Here is a 25013-nt window from a genome sequence, read left to right on the forward strand (position 1 = left end):
AGGGTGTTGCTCTGAGGTTTAGCAGTTTAGCAGAAGAGCACTGACACTGTACTCTCTGTTCCTGGAAAATGCTGGAGCTACTCTTCCTGTTTGGATGTATGCAGCACAAATGTTCTTGTAGTCCACTTGGTTGATCCAAGTGCTGACTCAGCTTGCATCGTCCCATCCTGCTATTATGTACCAGGCTGTCTGCAGGACGCCTGAAGCCTGCAGGTTGGGTCTTGGTGCCTGTGATAGACTCCTGTCTCTATCTGGATCTGGCACTGTTCTTGTGCTGCCTTGATCAGAGCTTCTGTGTTGTCTTTTAGGTTGGCATCTTTCCATTGCTTGTAAAGCCACGTGATGCTGGAATTTTGGGCGTAACCCTGCATGCATTGTGGAGAAAGTGACATCAATATCCTCCTGTTGTCAGCCTATTATTTCAGTTGAGTATCTGCTGACTGGGATATGTGTTGATATTCCTATCAAGGATATTCTTATTCCATCCCACTGAGCTGTCTTCTCGGCCCCTGTCTTACCCCATGGAGGAATCACACCGTGGGTAAAGTTTTTGTATATTTCTTGTGGTTCCTGTCAGTCTGTGAGATACTCAGGCCCCTCCTCTATCCTGCTTTCTAACAGCTTCCCCCCTTGAATTTGGATGACCTTCTTTTTGCCAGCACTTATCCACTGTTTTATTAGAATCTGATTTCTAGATGATTTCTCTTCCTTGTGATTAAGCCAACTGTCTTCTTTCTGGCTATCACTTCCATGCTGTTTGATTTTTAAAATGTGCACCTGGATAAATGAATACGTGTGTGTTTTGGATTAGGGACTACAAAGACTGTGCAGTTCTGGCTCAGATGCTTCAGGAGAAGTTGGATGGCTACAAAGCTGATGACCCCACCCTGGGAGAGGTAATGAAGTGAAATGACTAGATAATGAGTGGAAGAACCAGATTAAGGTAAATATATGGAAACTTCTGAAACAAGAGAAAAACAGAGGAAATCACACACAATGGAATTCCTAAAAAATCGTACCCAGCTATAATCTGCCATAATATCCAGGTTGCTTTTATTGATCGTTATGTCTTTTAGCAAGCTGCATTAAAAACTGTACAGGTATTACATGTGTTAATTAGAGCTAAGTAAGAAAAGAATAAACTAAACTAGTAAATAGAATTTCACTCAGCTGTAGTTTTAGTTTTCTGTGTTGGGGGAGATCAGCTGGACTGCTCCCATAACTCAAGCATCTACTACATCGCTGTTGAGTGGGTAACCATCCACAGAGGATGAAACAGACGTTATGGTCTGTCTGTGGGCTCCATTGTTCTTGGGGCAATAACTAAGCTGCTTCAGGGGTTCTTCCAAAGGTTAAACTGATTGCTGTTGGAAAAAAGACGTGTGTTACATGTTAAAGCAGTGTTTTGTATATGCTCTGGTGCCTCCAGGGTCCCGACAAGTCTCGTACTCAGCTGCTCATTCTGGACCGAGGCTTCGACCCCGTGTCACCTCTCCTGCATGAGCTCACACTACAAGCCATGGCCTACGACTTACTGGGTATCGAGAATGATGTTTACAGGTAGAGATGCTACTAAAGGAGGTCTGACATCTGCCACGTGTATTTTTTAATGTTATGACAGAAAGTTTGGGTCACACATATAGAAATAACAATCATGATGTGAAAATCAAGCAGTCTGTTAACACGTGTCTGTTAGGTTTGAGACCAGCGGGATGGGAGAAACCAGGATGAAGGAGGTATTGCTGGATGAGGATGACGATCTGTGGCTGAGTCTGAGACATAAACACATTGCTGAGGTGTCAACGTAAGTGGCTTTCACCTCCTGCTCACAAATGCAGTCAAACAAAGGATTAGTCCCTGCTGTCACTAAAGTGCTTCCTCAGGATACTGAGAACTGTTTTTTTTACTTCCCTTGTCCTCTTTGTGTTTCACTACCCACAGAGCTGTGACTCGTTCACTCAAGGAATTCTCTGCCAGCAAAAAGATGAACACTGGAGAAAAGGTAAAGGACACGGCGTGTCTCTGTGTTCAGCTTTCTGGGTCCTCTGTTTGTCCTTCACATAGTTACAGTGAAAAGAATATGACCAGATTCTCAGACAGTTCATATGTCGAGTTATCTAGCTAGTCATCAAAAGTCAGCATTATTAGTTTGACTAATAACCTTTCATTCACACTAGTGAGTCTCTTGTCTTTGTAGATGAAAGGTATTTGTTCTGTGTGTAGTCTCTGTAAGAAGCTCGGCACACTAAGAGGCCACTGTTAATGTGCACAGAATCTTCAGGATACATTTTTTTATCCGTAATTGGAAACTTTTGTTCTTAGAAATTTTCAGTTACAGGAAAAATATTCACAAACATATAAATCGATATGTACGCCAATATACTGAGCTGTAAACTTGTACTTTACTTACAACTACTACTCTACTAAGGAGTATTAGAGCCACATTCAGAAAAAAAGTTATTGTACATTTTGCAAATAAACTCAACATTTTTTAAATCAAACTTGAAATAATATTTATATTAAGTCAATGTGGTGATAAAAGGAGTTGTTAGTGCAATTCAGCTCCAATGGCTGCTACAAAATGCCTTGTGTAAATTAGTTAGTGAAATTGTACTTCTACTACTACTAAACACAAGTGTGGTGTAAGGATGTTGCAGAAACATGCATCCAATCAGAAGGCATACAGTGGGTGTAGTCATGGCGATGGCTATGATGCATGTTACATCAAAAGACACAATAAGACAGGCGATTGGGCTGTCTCACTGACCCATCAACACGAGGCATCTGCAGAGTGTGTAGCTGCAGTGGCAGCTGACTTAAAATGACAAGTTCAACTTTATCCTGAAAAACACTGTTTCGACGTTACTCTCAAAATGAACAATGCATTTCTTTCCTAATCCACTGTGGATTTACACCTGCTTGATTGCCTCTGGTGACAAATTCATGAATTTGCATGCTTTGACTTTTCTAACACTTCTTGTGCAGATACCTGAAACCCTCATTCCTCATTAGGTCCAGTAGCAAAAATGAGAGTAAACAAGCATTTTGGCTATCAGTAATAATGTTAGCTAACTAGCTCTCTTGCATAAATAACACTGATCAGTGTCTTTCTGTGACATCAGTGTGTTCTCATGCAGTTTGGCCCATTGTTAGCAGCAAAAGAGGACTGTCAGCTGACATCTGAGCCCTCACTCTCAACCACAGGACTCAGGGACACCAGGACATTCCACTTTAAATGATGCAAAACTAGTCTTCCTCAGTACCTTCTTGCTTCATGCACCCATGGTGCCAGTGCGCTCTGCCAGCCTGCATGTAGGCTATATCAAAAAAGAAAACACAAATGATATTGACCCACAAGCTCTTCTGCACTGCGTCCCAGATTACCAGTCCAGCCCTGTTCTTACCAACAGCCAAAATGATCGTTCGCTCTCAGTTTTGCTTATGTACCAAGGAATGAGGGATTTCCAGAGTCTGCAGTGATTTCAGTAAGAATAATGGCAGGAACTTGAAAGAGACAGTGTGTTTCTCCCGTATTAGCTCCTCTTCACTGGCTCCCTGTCAAATCCAGAATCAAACTTCAGATCCTTCTCATCACATACAAGCTACCACACCCCACCTTATCTTGGTGACCTTATAGCACTGCACTGTTCGACTTTTCATCTCCACTTTACGGTAACATACTGGCATCACTGTTGCCAGCGTCATACCGTGACGCCGTATTACGGTAGCTTACCGTTCTGCAGGATGATACCGTTTTTTGCTGTTGTGGTATAATACTCTTGGACAAATTATGGTAACGCACCGTAGCTTTTTTTTACGGTATCTCACTGGCGTCACTGTCGCCAGTGAGATACCGTTATGTCGTAAATTACGTCAACAAAGTAACATCATATTGTGATTAAGAAATTGGTATACTACCGTTTATTCACGGTATGTCACTGTAAGCCCACTGCAAGGTAATAAACTGCAATATATTTACCAGTAACTTACCGTCATCACGCATCATCAGTACCAAAAATATTCATCTCTGCTAGAGGATACCGTGTCCCAACAGGCGGTCATTTACTGTTTAACACGTCGTAATTTACCGTAATTTAAGGAAACAGTAACATACTGTAAGAGACTGGAGGGTTCCAAAAAAAAAAAAATTGTATTGTATTAAAAAAAAGGTACCATTTATTTATTTATATAAAAACATGTATATACCCACTAAAGATCGATTGATCGAGATAGATAGATAGATAGATAGATACACACACACAATAATTCATGTGCTTTACACCACTTTTTATTTCAGTTCTGATTTTCCTCTGCAGAAATACAAATTTCCAAAATCAAGAACTGAAAAGAACTGAAAACATATTTTCATTGAGGAAGCATTTGTTTTTACTAAACCATGTAATCCATTATTTTCTCAGATGGTTGTACAAACAATAACGATATTATGTCATATTTATATCATAAAAGCCAACATATGCTCAAGTGATGAGTTTTCTTAGTTATATTTTGTAGGGTCTTAAACCTACAATGTGAAGTGCCTTGCATTCATTTTGTTGGCACCATACAAATAAACTGAATTGTAATGAATAGAACATCAAGCCCCACACTTCTGCCTCTATACACACTTTATCCAAAATACTGGCTCACACCACCAAATCAATGCACAAAGCAGGGTCCACAAGGACATGGATGAGGGTGTGTGGTGTGAAGGAACTTGACTGACCTGCACTGAACCCTGACCTTGCTTTGAGGACTGAGTTCATTGATTTGTAGGGTGAGCCAATACATGTGACAATTAAAGTGTAAGTAGCTGAAATAATTTTTAACAAACGGGTAAAAGAAGGAAAAAGAAAATCAAAACTGTTGCACTCAAAAAACCTATTGGACAGAGACAGCGTCTTGCAAGATGGCAAGAGAGCTTGTCTTCATTGTTGCTCATCTTGTGTAAATGTCCAGAAAGCATGGGCCATGGATCATCTGTGGAGACACAGGAAACAACACATTGGTCACTTAAATTAAACAAGAAATTCACTATAAATGGCAACAACAGTTACCTAATTTGAAGTTTTCCACTCAAATTCAGTAAGCCACTGGAGGAAAGTTGTGACATGAGGGTTAATGTGAACAACCTTTCACTTCACAGTGGTCCCAGTCTTTCTGCTTGTCCCAACCTTGGAGGTACATTTTGTTCCCTCTTCAGGGTTTATCCTTACAAAAAACCTTAAAACATGCCACAATAAATAGTAACATACAGTAACATTGAGTTGTGATTTGAAATAATGAGTTACTTAGGGATAATTTATTCATCATCTATCACTATTAGCTCACTGTTCAAACATACTTCTGAATCAGTTCCAATGTTGCACACGCTGACTCCTGGTATTCCAGGTTCAATACATAGAATGAACCAAAGAAGACTGACATCGCATCAGCAAAGGTGTTCTCTTTGTCCAGCTCAACAATTACACGCCCCTCTGCACTCACCATCCAGCAGGTGGCGGTCATTGAACTTTGTCCTGTATGTATAGGGGCAACATGTTGTCATTATGCAACATAAAATAATTTCAATACTTCACTTCTTCACACTGTCTAGATAGTCATAAAGCAAATAGCTATGTACAGTTAATTATTAATGGCCTTATGTACATAAGTCCGTTTTAACATATTATAATTGTACATAATTGGGAATTATTCTGCACATTAAACACACCTAACAAAGAGTCAGCCCAGTTAAATTACCGGAGATGAATCAACTGTATGGTTATTTTGGAGTTTATAGTGTGTGCTGCTGTTAAACTTTACAGTATTGACTTCAGTATTTCTGCTGTTGGTGTAGCTAGACTACCATGTTGATCAGTAATATGTAATGTGAAATGTGATATTGTTACCTTGCTGGGTTCACTGAGACACATGTCCAACAACCTTGGTTTATAAAGGAAATTACAGAAATTTGAGCTACGAAAAAAGAGACTGGATACCTGTGTCCACGAAAAGCTCCTGTGCCAAACAGAAATTGTAATATGGTCTAATCAGCTCTATTTCATAAATGACTTCTTACCAAGCATAATCAGCCTTGGAGTGATTGGCAGGTTGCTCTCTGCTTCAAGGGACATCCTGGTAGATGTTTCCTGCCAGAAAAAGGACCAAAACATTTTATGTAACAAAAAACAAAACAAAAACAGGACAGCAAGCAACAGCATTAAACATAGAGCTGTATGTAAGAAGCTTACATCTGCTAAGACAAAGAGGGAGTCTTCATCTTCCTTGTAATACTTCATCATGAGAAGTATGGCTGCTGTGCCAACCTTGTTGTTGGTCAAAACTCCCTCACTTTCTATCTGCTGGATGAGTGTCCTTATACCAAGGTTCCATTTGAGCTTCTGGCTGGAGAAATAGTTAATAATCCTTCTGCCTTTGGTTATGAGGGCCTGACTTAAGCGCTCACTGATATCAATGCCTGTGAGTTTGTAAAAGTGGTTCGAAAGACCTTTCTGAGTAAACAAGAATGGCCACTGCTCCTGAATTTCAGCTACTGAAAGTGAGGGACAACTGTTGATAAGCTGCCGCTGAGAAATATATGTGAGGCACATGAAGTCATCCACATCAGGTCTCTCCACAGCTCCAGGTCCTTCTGAATTAAAAATTGTCAACAGGATGTGTTTCTTTTCCTCTAAAGAAGCTGGCGTTTCCCCCTCAGGAAGTTCAACTGGTTGCCAATTTATACAACCATAGCTATCAACAAGGCATCTAACTTTTTTAGGTGAGGTTGCATTACTGTTGGGACTTCAGTCTTCCTCATTCCTGGTTCTCTTTGTTTGACGAAGTCTATGTGTTGTATTATCTCGATTAACATGTTCAACTCTAGATTTGATGCTTCTTAGTAGTGAATAATGTCCACAACCCAGTCTTTCTCCCTTTTCAGTAAAATCTGCAAATGTTTGAGGGTATCTGTTTACAATGATTTTAGCAACTTCTTCACAAGATGCACGTTTAGGGTTCCTGCAGTGAACTTGCATGGGCTCCACAACAATTCTAACCATACATCTCCTGTCCTCTGGATGAGCTCTGTCCCCTCTTGTGATTGCATGCGACAGTCGGAGTGGAAATCTTTCCCAAGGAATCTGTAAGTGTGAGACCCAAGAGCTGGAGTAATGGTTGTACATAGTGGTGGACGTGGAGGAGGAGGGGTGAGGTGGATGGCTTGATGTTTCAGCTGATGCAGCAGGGCAAAGCTCCAGAGTAATGGTGTCATTCAGGTTCTCTGGTCTGTTGCCATCTAAACAAATAAATAAATAAAGATCATTGGAAAAGTTACCTTAAAAAGCTACTATGTCAACAAATATGTCCTCACTAAAAGATGAACCCTTCAATTAGGATTCAGTAGTAACGGCAAGGCAGTTTTGGGGACCTTGTCTGAAGATGAAAAGAAGCAATCCCAGGACTGCAAAAGAACTACAAACTCAAGGTCTTGCATTGAAAAGACCTTGAGTCAATATATTTTACAGTATGTCACAATTTCAAACCCTTAGTTGTACCACTACCAATGAAAGGTTAATGGTGTTAGATTTAGTGTCTACTTTTGTTTATGTTTTCCGTGTTAAGTATCTACCAGACAATGTGAGCCCCAAAACACTCTTCAATATTATACTGTCAAAGTACATGTGTAGTATGGTGAAGAGAAAAAAAAAGCTAATCAAGCTAATCAGTGACATATGAGTCTATGAGTGACCTTCAAATCATAGACTCAAGTCTATGATTTGTACAGAACCTACACAAACCTTTAAATGCAAGAAGTAGTTTACGTATTTGAATTGGTGTGAGAAAGGGTTTGAGATCTTCCGCCTCCACAAACAAAAGATCACTTTTTTGTTGTACACCAATAACGTCCGTCAGATGTTCTACAATGCAGATTATTTTCTCTCTGTCTAGTGTCGGCAGGAGGCTTGTGAGTTCCTCTTCAATTTCCATCCCTGAAAGAGAATTAAGAGGAAACTGAATGGTGTAGGGAGACAACAAAAAGGCCTGCCATGTTATAAAGTGGTGGCGGGTAATAATCCATCAGACTGTCAGCATTTACACAAACACTTCTTTCTGTAGGGCAACGCAAGCAGTGAAGTCCAAGGTCAATGAGGAGTACTGAGTGATGCAACTCGAGCACAAAGTACAATTCAGAATCATTAACAAGTATAACAGCTATCTTCCCAAAAACCAAGCCATCATCAGTGTCATCTACAATGGAAACATACTTGGTACCTTTGTAGACAACTGCTGACACATCTAAAGTTTGCCACAGCTTCTTGAATGAGAGCGTTGTAAAGATGAGGATTGTCAGGAGATTTCCTGTATTGCAACTCAGGTCAGAATAAAAACGCTCAGACAGGTTTAACGTGTACACGGGTGAGACTCAGGGAGACTCGCACCCTGCAATAAAAGAAGCCTTTATTCATAGCACGTACAGGAAGAGATAAAATAGAACTGTGCTGCGTGCAGGCTTCCTGTGGAGTCTGCACAGAGTGTAACTTCCCCATTTAAGCTGAATACTGAAAGAGCAAACACATTTAGATAATGAAATGTACTTTTAAGCATAACATAATAAAAATCCCAAAATCCTGAAATCCCTTGACATTCCCACCTGTTGTTTGATCTTTCCTTCTATATATGTACATAGCAACCACTAACAGTGCATCAGTCTATGGCCACTTGTAGACATTTTTAGCCAAGACATCATAAAATAGTGGGTTTTGTGAGTATGTTATATCCAATTGTCTATCTCATCATCATCTTCTTCATTCTGTGATAGGGTGATGTAAGCATGAATTGAAGCAGTTACCATTCTTGATACCATGTTCTTCAAACAAGGTATGACACATGAAGTGAAAAGACACAATAACAGTAGAAGAACACCAACAAAAACAAGTCCATTAATCAGCAGGGACTTCCAAGAGCCGCTTATAAGCCACGTAAGCCAGTCTTCTGTGTTTGTGGCATAGTCTCGTTGTTGTGCATCCCGAAGTTGTCTGAGTGTTTCCAGAGCATCAGTCATGTTCGGTGAGTGTACATTATCTGGAATGTATGTGCGACATGTGTTGTTAAAGAGGACACATAGTCCTCCTTTCTCGGCGAGAATCATGTCCAATGCTACCCTGTGTTGCATTACTGCAATGCGCAGAGCGTCAATTTCCTGATCCTGTACGTCGTCGATTTTACATGAAGCATTCAGAAAAAGTCCAAAGCGGTAGTTCAGAGTCTCTATCCTTAAAGCGTGTTTTCCTACCCCCACCCATGGGAAGAGTGCGTGAGTAACTTTTTGTCTGTCAGTCCAAAGTTTAAATTCCTCTGGGACATCGGAACCCCACACAGAATCATGCTGCTTGAGGTCTGGGGTGCTTCGTCTTTTCCTTGTTGTTGACGTTGAAGTTGACGTGGCGTCCATGGATATCTTGAAAGTGTGGTCAGATATGAAAATGGGAGCGCACTGACCTGTCCAATTCCCAGGAAGGATCCATTGGCGTGGATCCGTTCTCTTGGCGGCACCATAGGCTGTGGCTCAAATTCCCATTGTTTTCAAGAAAGACTGGGAATGATTTAGCCTTACTTCTGTGCTTCACTTTCAGGTCAACCCAGAACCATTCGTCACATGTGCCATTTTGTAGTCCTATCTGGAGAGGTTCCTCATGGTTGACCACGATTCCCTGGAATTGATACCCAAGGCTGGCGTAGCTTGGGGCACACTTTGCCTGAATTATGTCCATTCCCTTCGCGTACAAGGTGGCGTACTGTGTCGTTGGGGGCATATAGGAGCAAACATAGCAGTCTTTTCTGGGTGTGCTGTCATGTATATATCGATACCATGCGTTGTTCATCCATGGGTGAATGTGGTCTTGTGTCATGTCACGAAGATGTGAGTTGTCATGTGTCCATCTTGTCTGCAGGTGGTGTTGTTCATCTTCCTTCTTTCGGGTGAGTGTTAATAAACTCACCAGGAGTGCAACATTAGCCACTAGGAGGACGAGTGTCTTCTTGATGACCAGACACACCTGTGACCTCTGATGAGTAGACTACCGGCAAGAAGAAGAAGGCGGGGTGTACCCGATCAGCCCTCCCTCCACCAATAGATCACCAGGAGTTAGGGGTGTCGGCGTCTAAACGTTTAGGTTGTCACTCACTTTTTGCAGTGGCTTTGATGGATCCAAGACGGTCTTTCTGCCATTTTGCAGGCAGTAGGTGTGGTGAGTAGCACTTGGTAAGGACCTTCCCACCTTGGTGAACTCCAATTTTTCCTTTGGAGTACTTTGATCAGGATCCAATCACCTGGTTTCAACCTGCAAGACACTGGAGAGATGTCACTCGGCAGTTGGTTGTTTAGAACAATCTCTCTTTGATCTGCGAAGTTATTGCCTTTAGTGACCTCTGAGTTGTCTTTCAGGTGCGCAGCACATTCCCTCATGCACTTGACAGGCACGTGACAGGCACGTGTAACAGCATGAAGAGCTGCACAGAACAGCGCTCTGTGCAGAGTGTGAGGAAGTTAGTGCTTTTGCTTCTAAAATTGTGTCTACTGTGGTTACCGCATAACCTACACAGTTCCGCCCAAGGCTACTTTTGGACGCTGAACCGTCTACAAAGATATCAATGAAACCAGCCTGTGGGGTGCTGTGAAGGTCAGCGCGTGATACAGCATACAGCAATTCTGATGTGTGACAGTGTAAGCAAAATGCCTGCATAGGAAAGTTGTCTGGCATGTGTCAAACTTCTGAGTTAGGAAAAACCTTGCATTGCTTACAGTTCATAGCTCACAGCTCTAAAACTAGGCATCAACAAATCATATGCCCAAATCATTATGTGTCACTGTGATCCACAAGTATGATCACAAATTTGTTTTCCAAACTTACTAAGCAAACAAACAAAAACAAAACAAATTGCCTATGGCATCAAGGTTTTGCGTTCATATTAATTGAGTGTAAGCTGCTTTCTTCATTGCAAGTGTTTATTGCAATAAGGTTCATGCATCTTATCACTTAGTTCTAAATTCAAACTATCTCTTCTGACCCTTTCCAAAAATAATTTCACATATAACAATTTGTGTATGTGTTGTCTGTTCATTAACATAGTTGTCAATTATTTCTGTCATTATTTTGCCTTCTTTTGTTTATGACATGGCGGACATCTCTAAACAATCACGAGTTCAGCCTTCAGTTTCAACCCAATTATACCCTGTATTCTCGCACTCGCACTTTCCCAATTAATCTATGCTTTTGTCGCTGTACTCAAGGTTCCAGGTTGAGAGAAATCCACCTGTATTGACACACTAAAGCATACAATTAATATCATTATCATTACTTTTCATAAAACCTTCATTCGCTTCATCTTCTTAGAGTTTAACTCGTCTGTTTCTCTCTGTGAGCTGTCTTGACACACCACAGGCACACATATTTCCTGTTTCTGCAGACTAATCGAACTCTTTTGTTTTTCTTTGTATTCATAGTCTATAAACCCTCTTTAATTCTACTAAATCTTGATCTAAAACCAATATACCTTTATGTCACGCTCACACTTCTAAATAGAGCCCTTTCAGACATCAGGAATCATCACACACATCATCTCTCAAACTTCCACTTGTTCACTCACTCTACTATGAACCTTTGTAGTGTTATTAGTACTTATTTTTTATTATTTTTGTACAGATCACACCCAATCACTCAAAACCTACTACTCACAGCATTCACAGTTAAAATCACTCAAAATATGCTTTCATACGAGTATTTTAGACATGCTTTTCATAATCAGAAAGTCAAAGGAGAACAACTGAAACCTCTAATCATTCTCACAGTACACACATAAACTGTTACTACTGAAAGATATATAGTGGTCACTTACTATACATCCAGAGTAGTGAATTCAAACTCTATTTATACGATTGTAGTGAGCAAAACCAGCATCTCAGTCACAGGCATTTAGCAACATTTGCAAACAATAGTTATAAAGCTCAACAACACTCTAAACCGAAAGCAACAATCTCCATGCGCGTCACCGCTCCTCATTAGCTTGGTAGTGTCCACATATTTAATTCAGCTTCTCAATCTTGTAGCTTTAGCTGTTGTATACAGGGTTTGGCTCATTAGTTGTTAGTATAGGTTTGCTCTTCATCTTAACAAAGTCTCATCTAAGATGACAGGTTTACAAGCAAGTCAAGTGTCTCTATGCACCTGATTAGATTTGGTATTTTCTTTATTTTCTTTATCTCATATATCATTGTACAGAGTTTGAGCAAACCTTAAGCTTGAATCAGACTACTTTTAACAATCATCCACCTCACATCATAACTGACTGAGGTGCCTCTTCTTATTAATAGTATGTCATTATTAATGTTATCATTGTATTGTTTTTCCTTTTTTATAACAGCAATAGTATATTACAATACACTACTTTACTACTAATATACAATAGTATATTAGTTTATATTTTATTATGTATCCATCACGGGTCTGTGTGAATCTGCAGCTTCACACCTTCCCAAGCTGGAGACATTTTCCTTGGCTGAACAAAGACGCTGCCGTAATATACCTTATGCATCTCTCTTTTTTATTTGATATATTTTCGTGTGAATTATCTGCTTTCATTTATTCTATTCGTTCAGCTTGGTTGTCTTCCCAATTTTGTTTCATTTGTTAGTACCAGTTTACAGGTTGTTATCCTTCCTGTTATCAGTTTGAATACATTAGATAAGCCCTAATTTAATTTAACCTTTTGTTTATTCCACTACATTCCTCTTTCCATGCTTTATAACATTACAGCTCTTGTGTACTCTTTGTTTTCTTTTTAGGATCCTTTTCAGTATTTATTTCTGCTTGGAGGGTTTCTTATAATTTAGTCAATGCATTTTCCCTCCCACGTGGGACATTTAGGTTTTCTTTGGATTTCTCCATCTATATGCACTAATTTGTCCGGCGCCTGGACATTTTTTCTCTAACCACTGCTCATCAGCAGTGAGTTTTGAAGCTTCGTTACCCATTTTAATCCTTTACAACTACACAACTGCGGCACCTTCTCTGGCACGAGAATCGAGAGAGGTAGTTGACACGGCCTTCTACTTTCAAGCTATTCTTGAAAGCGGTGTCAGCTTTACGTGATGAAACACGACCTGTTTCTCTTTTCACCAGTACTTGGGTGGCCAACAGTAAACAAATTAGTGGAATAGTTCAGCCTCCTTATTGTGCTGTAAAATCAACTTATTCCACCAACAAAAATAAAACAACAACAATACCTTTTCAACGCTGCATACACGTCCACGGACGAGGTTTTTCTAAAAATGCTTCCAGCCCTTTTTCAGGCGAGCGTTTACTTCTAGAAACCCTTCTAAAAATGCTTCCAGCCCTTTTCCAGGCGACCCTTTACTTTTAGAAATCCACCTAAAAATGCTTCCAGCTCTTTTTCAGGCGAGCGTTTACTTTTAGGAATGCTACCAACCCCTCTGGGCGAGCCTAAACGTTTTACGCGAGGTGTCTCAGAGTGTTAATATTCACCTGGTTGCTGCCGGTCTCTCAGGTCTACCTCATCGACCCCCACTGCCGTGGACCACTTTTAAAAACGCTGGCCAGAACCCGAATTCACGCTTCTGGTCTTTATCCTGTACCTGGACAGGAGCTGTCGACAGACTTCAGCGCGGGCTTCTCACGACGGCAGGACTCGATGAGGTTTTCCTGTAGGGTCACACAAAAGTGCTGTATCCCATCCGGCTCGAAGGACCAAGAAATGTCAGGAGATTTCCTGTATTGCAACTCAGGTCAGAATAAAAACGCTCAGACAGGTTTAACGTGTACACGGGTGAGACTCAGGGAGACTCGCACCCTGCAGTAAAAGAAGCCTTTATTCACAGCACGTACAGGAAGAGATAAAATAGAACTGTGCTGCGTGCAGGCTTCCTGTGGAGTCAGCACAGGGTGTAACTTCCCCATTTAAGCTGAATACTGAAAGAGCAAACACATTTAGATAATGAAATGTACTTTTAAGCATAACATAATAAAAATCCCAAAATCCTGAAATCCCTTGACAAGGATTCTAATCTCTTGTTTCTCCAATGATTTGAACTATGGGTGGAAACATTTGGCCCACTGAGAGGTAGGACTGCAGTAACTGATGCCGTTCAGTCTTGCATAAGTTGACAAAGTTATGCAAGACTGAACTTGTACATGCTTTGAAATACGAGTGCTTGCTCTCAAACCTAAGGGTGCACAAACGAATGAGTGGTCCAAAGTGAAGGATAAGCTCTGCATAATGTAACAAATAGTGATGTTTTGCTTTTAAAGCTTTGTCAGGAAACCTACTGTGTCTCAGATATATATAGTCCTCTATGAAAAAAGTTCTTGATTGATTTTGTCCACTTCTGCTTATGGAATATTAAATGAAGACAGTTTGTCAGACAGTATTGCAAGAACATCGTGCATTGCACAGCTATGAAGATCCTGAAATTCCTCTATGATGCTCTGTATAGTGCTGGTTGATAAGAGCATTTTAGCCTGCATTTTTAAATTACACAAAGCCAACTGTCTTCTAATAGATTAACTGTGTCCTGTCCTTGTATTATGGCAAATCCCCCAATTTCTTGTTGCCTTGACTGCTGAACTGTCTACTTATGTTTTCAAGAAATACGGCTGGAAAATGATGTTCGGACACTGAAGTATTTAGAGCAATCCTCAAATGGACATAATACTTTTTTCCCGTCTTTGATGTGAAATCTGAGATGGGCACAGAGTTGTAAAGTTTTGTGCAGCATACCCACATCCAGGAACTTGACAGCTGAGGTCACCCGTGAACTCATAAAACTCCTCCTCAGTGGTCTCCCTTCTTGTTCTGTGATTCTTATGCATATGTGAATGAAAGGCAGAAAATCTTCTGAAAGTGGCAGGACAGTTCTCAGTTCCAGAAGAAAGCCTATAGTTAGCTACATGTTTGTGGCTTTTAACATGCAAACTGAACAATATAAATTTGCGTGCACGGAAGCCACAAAATTTACAAATACACATAGTTGCAAAAAGTTCAATGACCAATTACCTTTCCTAAATGACATATGCAATGCAAATAAATAAATAAATAAATAAAATAAAATAAATAATAAGGGTATTGTCAATAGGGACCAATTCCCAGTTTTTACATGATCAAAATTATTAACAAAAGGCTTCAATAAACAGAAAATGTGTGCTGACAAAAGACAAGAGAGCAGTGCACAAAAACGAAAAGATATTTGAGCTCGACGCTTTAATGGGTTTAACATGACTTAGTCAGCACTCCGCACCGTACAGGTAGTACAAGCACACCTGAAAACACTGACCAGCTAACAGCTTTAAGCATTTGGGCGCAACCTCGGTAGTTCACCGATTCACCTGTTGCAAACGTCCAACTTTCTATCAAGTCTCATAAATCCATCGGCAACTATTACCTAACTAGTCTTTTGAGTCTCCACATTCATAGATATTGATATTTTGTCTTAGCATTTGAATGAAAATAACCTGGCTGGGTAGCTTAAAAGTCAAAACAAACAGTAATAAGAACGCATTTCTGACTTCTCTCGAATAAGTGAAAAAACACTTACCTTCAGACTGATTAGCTGGTGTCAATCCAACTTTAATGTTTCCCATGTCAGTCCGTTTTAGGGAAAAAGTGTTAAGTTTAGTTGTTTCATTTACTTTTGAGATACTCCCTCATGGACGTGAAATTTGTGTAGTAGAGTTGTCACGAATAGCATACGATCTTCAGATATAATCCAATCAACCGTGCATTTAACCTGACTGAACTCCATCCAGTTACCTCTGACTACTTCTAAGTTGCACATGTTAACGGTCCGTAAATTGTCTCTGTTGTTCTTCCACCATCTCATCATCACTCTGTGCTGCAGCGAGCTGGATCTGTGGCACAGAATAATTGATGGTCATGTTTTTCTCCTGCTTTGCAGCTTTGTTTGAGTCTGAATTGCGTCTTAAATGTGCAAAACTAAGAAAAGCAGATAAATATTTTCTTCTTGTTGTTATTTAATGGTGGTTGGCCACCAGCGAAAGGAGCATTAGCCGCCGCCTCGATCAATATCTTCTATCCGCCATTGTTGTTTTGAAAGTGTGCGCCATACGTCACGTTGTACGTCAGGTAAAGGTGTGGTCTCGACTAATGCGCTCCCATTGAGATGTGTAACCAGTGCTACACACACCTGTCGCATAACACGCTTTAAAAACGTAACATTCGCTTTAAAAACACAACCCAACGCGCTAAACATGAACAAACAAAAACACCCGTGTTACATTATCATGTGTATCCAGGACATCTCTTCTGAACCAAGATGAAGTGGTGCTACAAGGAGAGTGCATTTTATAGCAGTCTGGCCTGCCACAAAATGCACCGCTAAAAATACAGTTTCTGCTTGTCCCAGAATTTATTAAATTTGAGAGTGAAGTTGTAGGACTGATGCTGGTTAGTGGTGTAGGTTTCATGGATGTGACACCTGAACTTGTGTAAAATGACCACCAGAGCATATTCCGAGACTTCTGGTTAGTTCACTGTAGTTAGGCAGAGGTGTCTTAAAAGTACCACTTTATACAGAAAAAATGAAGTTCCAGTATAAAAAAGAATAAGAAGAGAAAAAAGCTACACCCTGCTAAATGAAGTAACTTTTAAACATTAGTCTAAATGTAACATATAGAAAGGAAATCAGTCTAAGTATACGTTACCTAGTAAGTATACTAATAATGCTTCTTGGGGACTACATTGGCCCCCGTTTTAGTATATAGAAGTATACTTGAAATGAACTTTTAGATGTACTTTTTGTTCACTATAACTGTACTAGCATAATGTCCTTTCCAGTCTATAAGAGTATACTTAAAATATACTCTACTCTAACACAATACTAAACTTACAAGTATACTATTGATTTACTTTTTAGTTTATATTTGAGTTACTTCTGGTTGAAACATAGTAATTAAAATCCAGTTGAAACATATTTTTCACATGTAACAAATCACTCCATTCCTCAGACAGTCAGATAATAGTTCTAACTATCAGAAGGCTTCCTTTGCAGAGAACTACACTCATAGTTCAAGTACCAGAATTATATTGCAAACAGGTGAGAAAATGATTTGAGAGTTGAGGTTTATTAACTTATTAACCCTTTTCACTCACGGTTTAAACATTTTTTTTTATCCCACTTACTCTGTTCAGAAGGTAAAAGACATTACACAAGAATTTGTGACAAATTCTTGTTTAAAACATCAATTATTTGTTTCATAGTTCTTTTAATTTTACAGTTAAAGCACTGCAATGCTCGCTGGGTATTTCGTTATACTTCTTAGTATACTTCAGTTATACTTCAAATACTTCAAATAGTGTAGCTGCAACTTACTCAAGTTGAAAATGATGCTGTACATTGTAGTTTACATGTGATACTACTCTCACAATGAATTGCATTTTATGGTAATACACTCTGAATGAGGATTTAGGTTATTACTCTTAGATCTACAGTAGAAAACAACAGAAATCCCGATGGTGTAATAGTATAATCTCAGTAACATCACCAATTGTTACATTTGCTGTATTTTACAGCTGTTTCCATGAGTACGGTGAGTTACCGTAAAAATAATGTAATCTCATGGAATTTTCCCACAATTACTTGCAAATTACAGTACTAAACTGCAAACATCCTTTAGAGTTTTTTACTGTTGATTTTGCAGTACTAAGCTATGGAAATTACTGCAAAGGCTAACAGTGTGTGTCACCTTCACATGATGCACTGGTGGCCTCCCCTCCCATGGCCTGGCTCTGCTGGAGGTTTTTCCTCACTGTTGCCCAAATGCTTGCTCAGAGGGGGTCATGTGATTGTTGCAGTTTTCTCTGTTTTCTTTGCATTATTGTGGGCTCTTTATCTTACAGTATAAATCACCTTGAGGTGCTTGATTTGGTCCTATAAAAAATAAAATTGAATAGCCTGTCTTGCCTGTAGTGGGATATTGCCTGTATTGGCTGATACTACTATACAAATGTTTGGTGTTTCAATCACTGGCTGCCTTAAAAAATGTTTTTTCTCTTTTTAAATACACAGAATTCTACAGACGACTCCTTTAAACATCTGCTCAGCCTACAGGACATACTCACAAAACCTCAAAAACCCATCAAATTGAAGTTCTTCAAAATTATTCTATTAATATAACATTACAGTAAATATGATGAAATTATACATTAACATTAAAATCAATTAAATATTGATATTTAGGATATTAGAGGCTTTGTACTCCTTTATGGAAGACATTTAAATGAAGGTGCACATAATAAGTAAAATAAATGAATAAAAACATGATCCTCATCATTATGAGGGTAAAAAGCAGCATCAGTCAGTGGAGAATATAATGCTAAAATCCGTTGGTTTATTATTTTAGTTGTGTAGCATTATTTTATTTCAACAACAACAGCTGATGTTGTTGTTGCAATGATCTTTCATATCAAATGACCAAATGAATGAAGACATTTTATTCACTGCAGGTGTCTCATTGTCTTTCAGACCACCATGAAGGAACTCTCGCAGATGCTGAAGAAAATGCCTCAGTATCAGAAAGAGCTCAGCAAGGTAGGAGCTAAAGTCACAACAGACAACGACAACAGCATTCATGGAATACTAAATCTGCATATATGTTTACCCTATTATTCAAAACTGTGGTCACATTTAATATGAAATCATGATGTTGTAGAATTATACTGTAAACATGACAGAAACCAAAAGAAAACATAGAAGCAGCTTCTTCTGAGGGACAAGCAGCAAGTACATACAAAGTGCTGCTTAAACCATAAATTATAAAATTATAATAAAGTTTTTGTCTTTTTATTCTCAGTCCATATGAGAATACTTTGTTTAATATGTTGAATTTGTTTATAGCTGTGAACTATATTGATGTAGAGATGTGTGGATGATCCACAACACATTTGGTTCTGACACTGCATGGCAAACAGTTAGCACAAGGAAACAACCTCATCTAGAAGCGTTATGTAGAAATTATTAACATTATTATTAAAAAATAATAAAGTTTAGATCTGATGGTGTTATCAACCTGAACCACGTTATCAGCCTGACTGGCAGCATCTCTCCCTCTCTCACCCTGCTCAGTATTCAACCCACCTCCACCTGGCTGAGGACTGTATGAACCGCTACCAGGGCACCGTGGACAAACTTTGCCGTGTGGAACAGGTAAATCATCAAAACTTAAACTTTTCTGTTGGATCTGTCAGTACTGAGGGGACAGACCTCAGGGTTGTGTTTCAGTGTAAGCGACTGCTGGGAGCATTTAGAGTGCCATAACAAAATATTTGTCCTCTTCTTCATTTCTTTGCATATTTCTCACACTTAAATATATTACATCATCAAACAAATTCTAATGTTAGCCAAAGACAACCTGAGTAAATACAAAATACAGTTTTTGAACATTTTGAAAAGTTTGGAAATTTCCTGAGCTGAAAATAGTAATTAAAACCTGTTAGTCTCTATTGCCCCTGCTTTTAAGCCTGGATCTAGGAATATCCAACATCGGCTTTATTGTAGAGCTAAGTGCTGTTGTAGGGTTTCAAAAGTTCAGTTTAGTGAGGGCAAGCCAAACCATTGAGACTCTATTGAGACCTTCACCTGAGCAAGCCGGCTCCAGATGTGAAAACATCAGAATTGTGGGCCTGGCTGAGAAGATCGAGGATGGATGCTCGATGTAATTCCTCACAGAGTTTTTGGCCGAGCTGTTGGGGACTAGCAAGCCAGTCGAGGTGGACCGAGCTCAAATCCATAAACCAGCTGAAAGTCTCATGTCCCTCCTTGGTATCCTTCACAGGTGTGACTCTCAAGGTCCCAAGAAAGTGAGAATAGTCTGTCACTCTTTTAATAATACATCCTGGACCCATACAGACCATCAGCCTATCTTATCAAAAGAGTGCAACATGAGTCAACATGAGGTCAAATGTCTGATGATACAATTGTTACACAGTGAAAGAAATAAAACCTTTTAACACATGAGAGGAAATCTACTATCTCAGTATCTTCCTCTCAGTTTCCTTGATCTCGTCCTCACTTTTCAGGCCCTCCAGCATACCCTGAAACACTGTAGGAAACACTGTACACACACCTCCCCGAGAGCATGTCTAAGACCTTCCTGTTCTATACCACCATTAGTGACGTGTAAACAAATTGTTCAAACAAACCTTCGGTTGTATTTTCAGATTAAATTAGCCAATTAAACAGACTTAATCGATGCCATCCACATTTTGTTAAGAGTTACTCAACAGTATGAATTTAGACTCATTTGCAATTTAGGTAACACATGTTCATTAGACACACCTCTTAGAACTTCAATATCACCAGTTTGTATCAAAATCTTTATTAAATGACGATCAAAATTCAGAACGGTTACCTGAGACAGGTTCAACCAGTGTCCTGTTACAGTCACTGGAAAATTAATTTGACCGTCATACAGGTTCCTGACCAAGTCTGAGGCGTTAGACCGGTTCATAATGTTTATTTTTTTATTACACCATGCAGGCTGCACGTCACCTACCTCTGTGGCATTAATATGAATTAGACATGTGCGATAGCCTCCTTTGGCGTAGTATGGTCATGTTGGATGCCTGTGAGAAGAAAGAACATAAAAGTTAACATAGGTATGGTTCATATGCAAAGCAATCATACAGTGTAAACCTTTTGATTCTGTAAACATCAAGTTTTCTATCAGTAAGACAGCAACAGCATGTGCTGGTGATGAGTAAAAGTCTGGCAGTATCAGTTAGAGTTATGAATGATTGAGGTAAAAGCATTATGGCAAAATCAGAACTAATAAATAGACTGATATTTAACAGAAATGGCATTCATTCATTTATTCTCCATGAATTGAAATCCACTTCTTTTTAAACAAAATCACAGATCTTTGGTTTAAAAAAAGGAAAAGAGAAAAACAAATGAAATGGAACAAATTAAAAAAGGATTTCTGCATTTCCTAAAGCTGCACAACGTTCAGCAAAATTAATGTTCAGTGTGAAGGATATCACTGTCACTCTCCAACATTTGTATGCTGTTCAATGCAAATACAACAAAACAGCACAAACATGTTCTCTGAAGGTTGCAGCAGCCATGTTGATTCTGTCTGTCCCATGGATGAGGTATCGCTGTGAGCATTTGTTTTTTTGTTTTTTTCAAATGCAGCTAGTTTTTTTCATGTTGTCCTGTTTTTAAGTGTAGTTCAGCAGTAGATGTCATCCTCCCTCCTTTTTCTGAAAAAGTACAGCATTCACAATGCCACCTTTTTCAGAAACATCCAACTAAAAAAATTCTCAAGCTGTAACTTGGCTTGGGGCTAGTTTGGTGGTTGTGAAGGGATCTTCTTGCCTCTTTGTGTTTTTGGACACTCCCTTTGCTAATGTCCTCTTTCTCCACATGTATTACTGTTAGTATACATGCTCTGTAGAACAAGTGGGCCCCTTGATCTCTTTTGGGTCCGTATTTCTCGCCATGATATTTGCTGTTGATGCACAACATGGGCTGGTTTGGAGGCGTTCCCCCATATTGCTGGAGCAGGTGGGTTTGGCTGCTGTTCCTTCTGCTACTGCTTGCTGTATCTCAGCCTCCAGATCCATAGATTTGTCCAGATCTAACCTTGGTCTTGGTGGCTTCCCTGTTCTTCTCTGCTACCTGATGTTCCAGCATTTCTTCTGTCAATTTTTCCATTTTCTTGCAATATTGATCCAGTCTTTGACTCATTTTCACACTTTGGATTGCTTCTTCTTCCAACTGTTGTTTCAGTTGCTCAATTTCTCTCTGTTTAACTGCTAAAAGCTCCTGGACTTGCTTCAATGTAGTTTCTTTCTATCTTTTCTCTTTGGTTGAGGTGAGTTCATTAATCAGCAGGGATGCAGATGCAGAAGCATAGGTGTGGCCTCTGCAGCAGCTGGTCCAGTTTCATTAACACTCTGGCTTCATGTTATGTTTTCTGCTGCATCAACACATTTTTTTTTAGGTATTTACAAATTACTAACTATGTTGTCAGAGTATAAAAGACTTATATGTCTTCCAGAAGACACCGGATGTTACACGCTTCTGTTTGGCCTCCAAACTAAAAAAACTTGGTTACTAATTTTGTTATTCTCTGAGACTAACTCTGATAAACAATCTATTAAGATATCCTGGTCGGGGTCTGGGCTGTTGGGCTTCCCTGCTGCTGCAGGACCGGGGGCGGTCTGCTTGTCTCCACCCTAGAGTTAAGGGAACCATCTCCTGGGTCTGGCGCAGATTGCCCCTCTGGGGGTGATGGTGCCTGGACCTGGGAGCATAGAGTATGTTTGGGGGAGTGTGAGTGTGTGTACAGTGTTCATGTCTGTGTCTCCATGTTGGGTGAGTGCTGAATATTTCTATATGTGTGCATGTGGGAATAAATGTTTTTGTCTGTGTGTGTCTGTTTGTTTAAGTTTATGTGTGAGGTCAGGGGTTAGACTCCACCTCTGGGAACATCTCAGGCCCCCCTAGGTGTGGGGGCCTATCTTCCCCCACCAGACTCCCTGCCAGTGGCTGATGCTCCCACCCACTGGTGCGTTGGTGGTTCTTGGTGTCCGGGGCTGGGTGCTCGGGTGTGTATGGCTCACTCCTGGCGGCTGCTTGGTGGGGCCTTGGATCAGTCAGTCCCCTTCCAGGGTGTGGAGGCCCTTCGGTCTCGGGTCTCTCGGCCCGGTGCTCAGTCTGCTCTGGCGTAGCCGGCTGCCAGCAGAGCCTGCTGACTTGTCGCCGAGGATCCCTGTGGCTTCTGCACTGTGGCTCCTTGGTGAGCCAGATGCGCTGCCAGATGTTCATGCAGTGCAGTTAGCTTCTTTAGCCAGACATGACTCATGTCAGGGCCCGGTGGTGTCCGACTTTTTATGCTTGAGATTCTTTTTTGGATGTCTGCACTGTAATGGTTACTGGATGGCTACTAGATAATGGGTCTATCTGTCTCTTCTACCCTGTATAGTGACATTTTTAATTTTTGTTTTCCATAGTAAGATAAGATAAGATAAGATAACCTTTATTAGTCCCACACGTAGGAAATTTGTTTTGTCACAGCAGGAAGTGGACAGTGCAAAAGTTATATAGTAAAATTAGAATACAATAAGAATAGAATAGAATAGAAATAAGAATACTGTACACAACTGTAAAGAATAGAATAAAATAAAATAAAATACAGGGTTCGTACGGGTGCTTGAAATCCTTGAAAATGCTTGAATTCTAATGTAATCTTTTCAAGGTTTGAAAAGTGCTTGAATTTCAGATGTGGTGCTTAAAAGTGCTTGAAAACGTAACTGTATTTCATTCACAATAAATAGCTATCTGATTGAATTGTTTTCTTATCAGATAGAGAAATAAAATGAGACACAAAAGCAAAATTTCCCGCCTGGGCTGCCTTGCGCCTGTTTCAATATGTGACCCCGCCCTCCCTCGGACAGTCGGGGATGAGTGCGCTAACATACCTGTAGGTTGCTGTTTTAATGAGTGTTTGATGGAAAACAACAATGGCGGAGTTTGCGTTCTCCAGTCGCATGATAGGTGAGTCCTAGTAAATAATTTTCCAGTACGTGTACGTTACACATGCTATTTTTTTAAAATTATGGTTATTATTTTGCTAGCTATCAAACTCGCTGGAGAAATGATTGAAATGCACTGAGTGTGATGCAGTATGGCAGCGCTATTACGGAATATGCTGTGAACTTAGCTAACATTACTTAGCAGTAATATGAGTTAATTTACTCAAGTGAAAGCTTTAAACATTAGCCCGATACGTAACTAGCTAACTTAAGGCTTTCTGATTAACCCTCTGGGGTCGACGGACCCAGAGCCTCCATTTCAACTTGGGTCGAACGTGCGGACTTCAAGCTATATACCAGTTTTTAAATTGTGTTGATAGGTCACGTAAAACCGATGTTTTTGGGGGTTTCTGAATAAAACAGTGGCGTTTACTCCGGGAAGAAACGGTAAAAACGCGGCGTTTTTATGGAGAGCGCTAGCAAACATGCTTTGCTTGTGAGTGAAAAAGAAAAAACACTCCTTCCCTATTGGTGGAAAAATGTACCATGTCGACCAATCAAAAATGATACGGCAACATGTGGTATTTGGTTGTTGGGAAAGAGAGAGAGCGAGTGAGCGAAAAAAAGAGAGAGAGTTTTGATACGTGAGAGATTTGTGATGTTTATCATGTTTGGAGTCTCAAGTTAGTGTGTTGTCTTGTGTAGTTAGTGTGTAGTGTAGTCATTTTGTTTTGTTTTGTGTGTCAGTTCTACTAGTGAACGTCACAGTTGCTGCAACTGTGTGCTGGAAAAGCTTAAAAAGGGACCTTGAAAGTGCTTAAAAAGTGCTTGAATTTGACCCTGAAAAAAGCGTACGAACCCTGAGTCTGACAGCAGTGGGGAGGAAAGACCTGTAAAATCTCTCCATCCCACACCGTGGGTGCCGCAGCCTGCCACTGAAGGAGCTGCTCAGTGCTGTCACAGTCTCCTGCATGGGGTGGGAGATGTTGTCCAACAGGGATGACAGCTTAGCCACCATTCTCCTGTCACTCACCACCTCCACTGGGTCCAGAGGGCATCCTAGAACAGAGCTGGCCCTTCGGATCAGCCTGTTCAGTCTCTTCCTGTCCCCAGCAGAGATGCTGCCACCCCAGCAGACCACACCGTAAAAGATGGCTGAGGCCACCACAGAGTCATAGAAGGTCTTCAGGAGTGGGCCCTCCACTCCAAACGACCTGAGTCTCCGCAGCAGGTACAGCCTGCTCTGCCCTTTCCTGTAGAGGGCGTCTGAGTTATGAGTCCAGTCCAGTTTGTTGTTCAGATGAACACCAAGGTACCTGTAGCTGTCCACAGTCTCAATGTCCATACCTTGGATGTTCAGTGGTTGCAGTGGAGGATGTTTGTGCCTGTGGAAGTCTACCACCAGCTCCTTGGTTTTACTGGCGTTGATCTGGAGGTAGTTCAGCTGGCACCAGTCCACAAAG

The 25013-nt window shown here is 40.3% G+C and overlaps 1 protein-coding gene across 2 annotated transcripts in view; it reads left to right on the forward strand.

Annotated features, from left to right (window-relative positions):
- stxbp1b (syntaxin binding protein 1b) overlaps nucleotides 1-25013 on the forward strand; it is a 74885-nt gene that overhangs the window by 39531 nt on the left and 10341 nt on the right. For both annotated transcript variants that reach the window (XM_039621117.1, XM_039621118.1), the window contains exons 8-13: nucleotides 812-896; nucleotides 1430-1560; nucleotides 1697-1804; nucleotides 1942-2002; nucleotides 18536-18601; nucleotides 19136-19216. In XM_039621117.1, coding sequence (XP_039477051.1) covers nucleotides 812-896; nucleotides 1430-1560; nucleotides 1697-1804; nucleotides 1942-2002; nucleotides 18536-18601; nucleotides 19136-19216 — 532 coding nt within the window. The remainder of the gene's footprint in view (nucleotides 1-811; nucleotides 897-1429; nucleotides 1561-1696; nucleotides 1805-1941; nucleotides 2003-18535; nucleotides 18602-19135; nucleotides 19217-25013) is intronic.

This window comes from Oreochromis aureus, linkage group 12, assembly GCF_013358895.1.
Source record: "Oreochromis aureus strain Israel breed Guangdong linkage group 12, ZZ_aureus, whole genome shotgun sequence".
Lineage (NCBI taxonomy): Eukaryota > Metazoa > Chordata > Actinopteri > Cichliformes > Cichlidae > Oreochromis > Oreochromis aureus.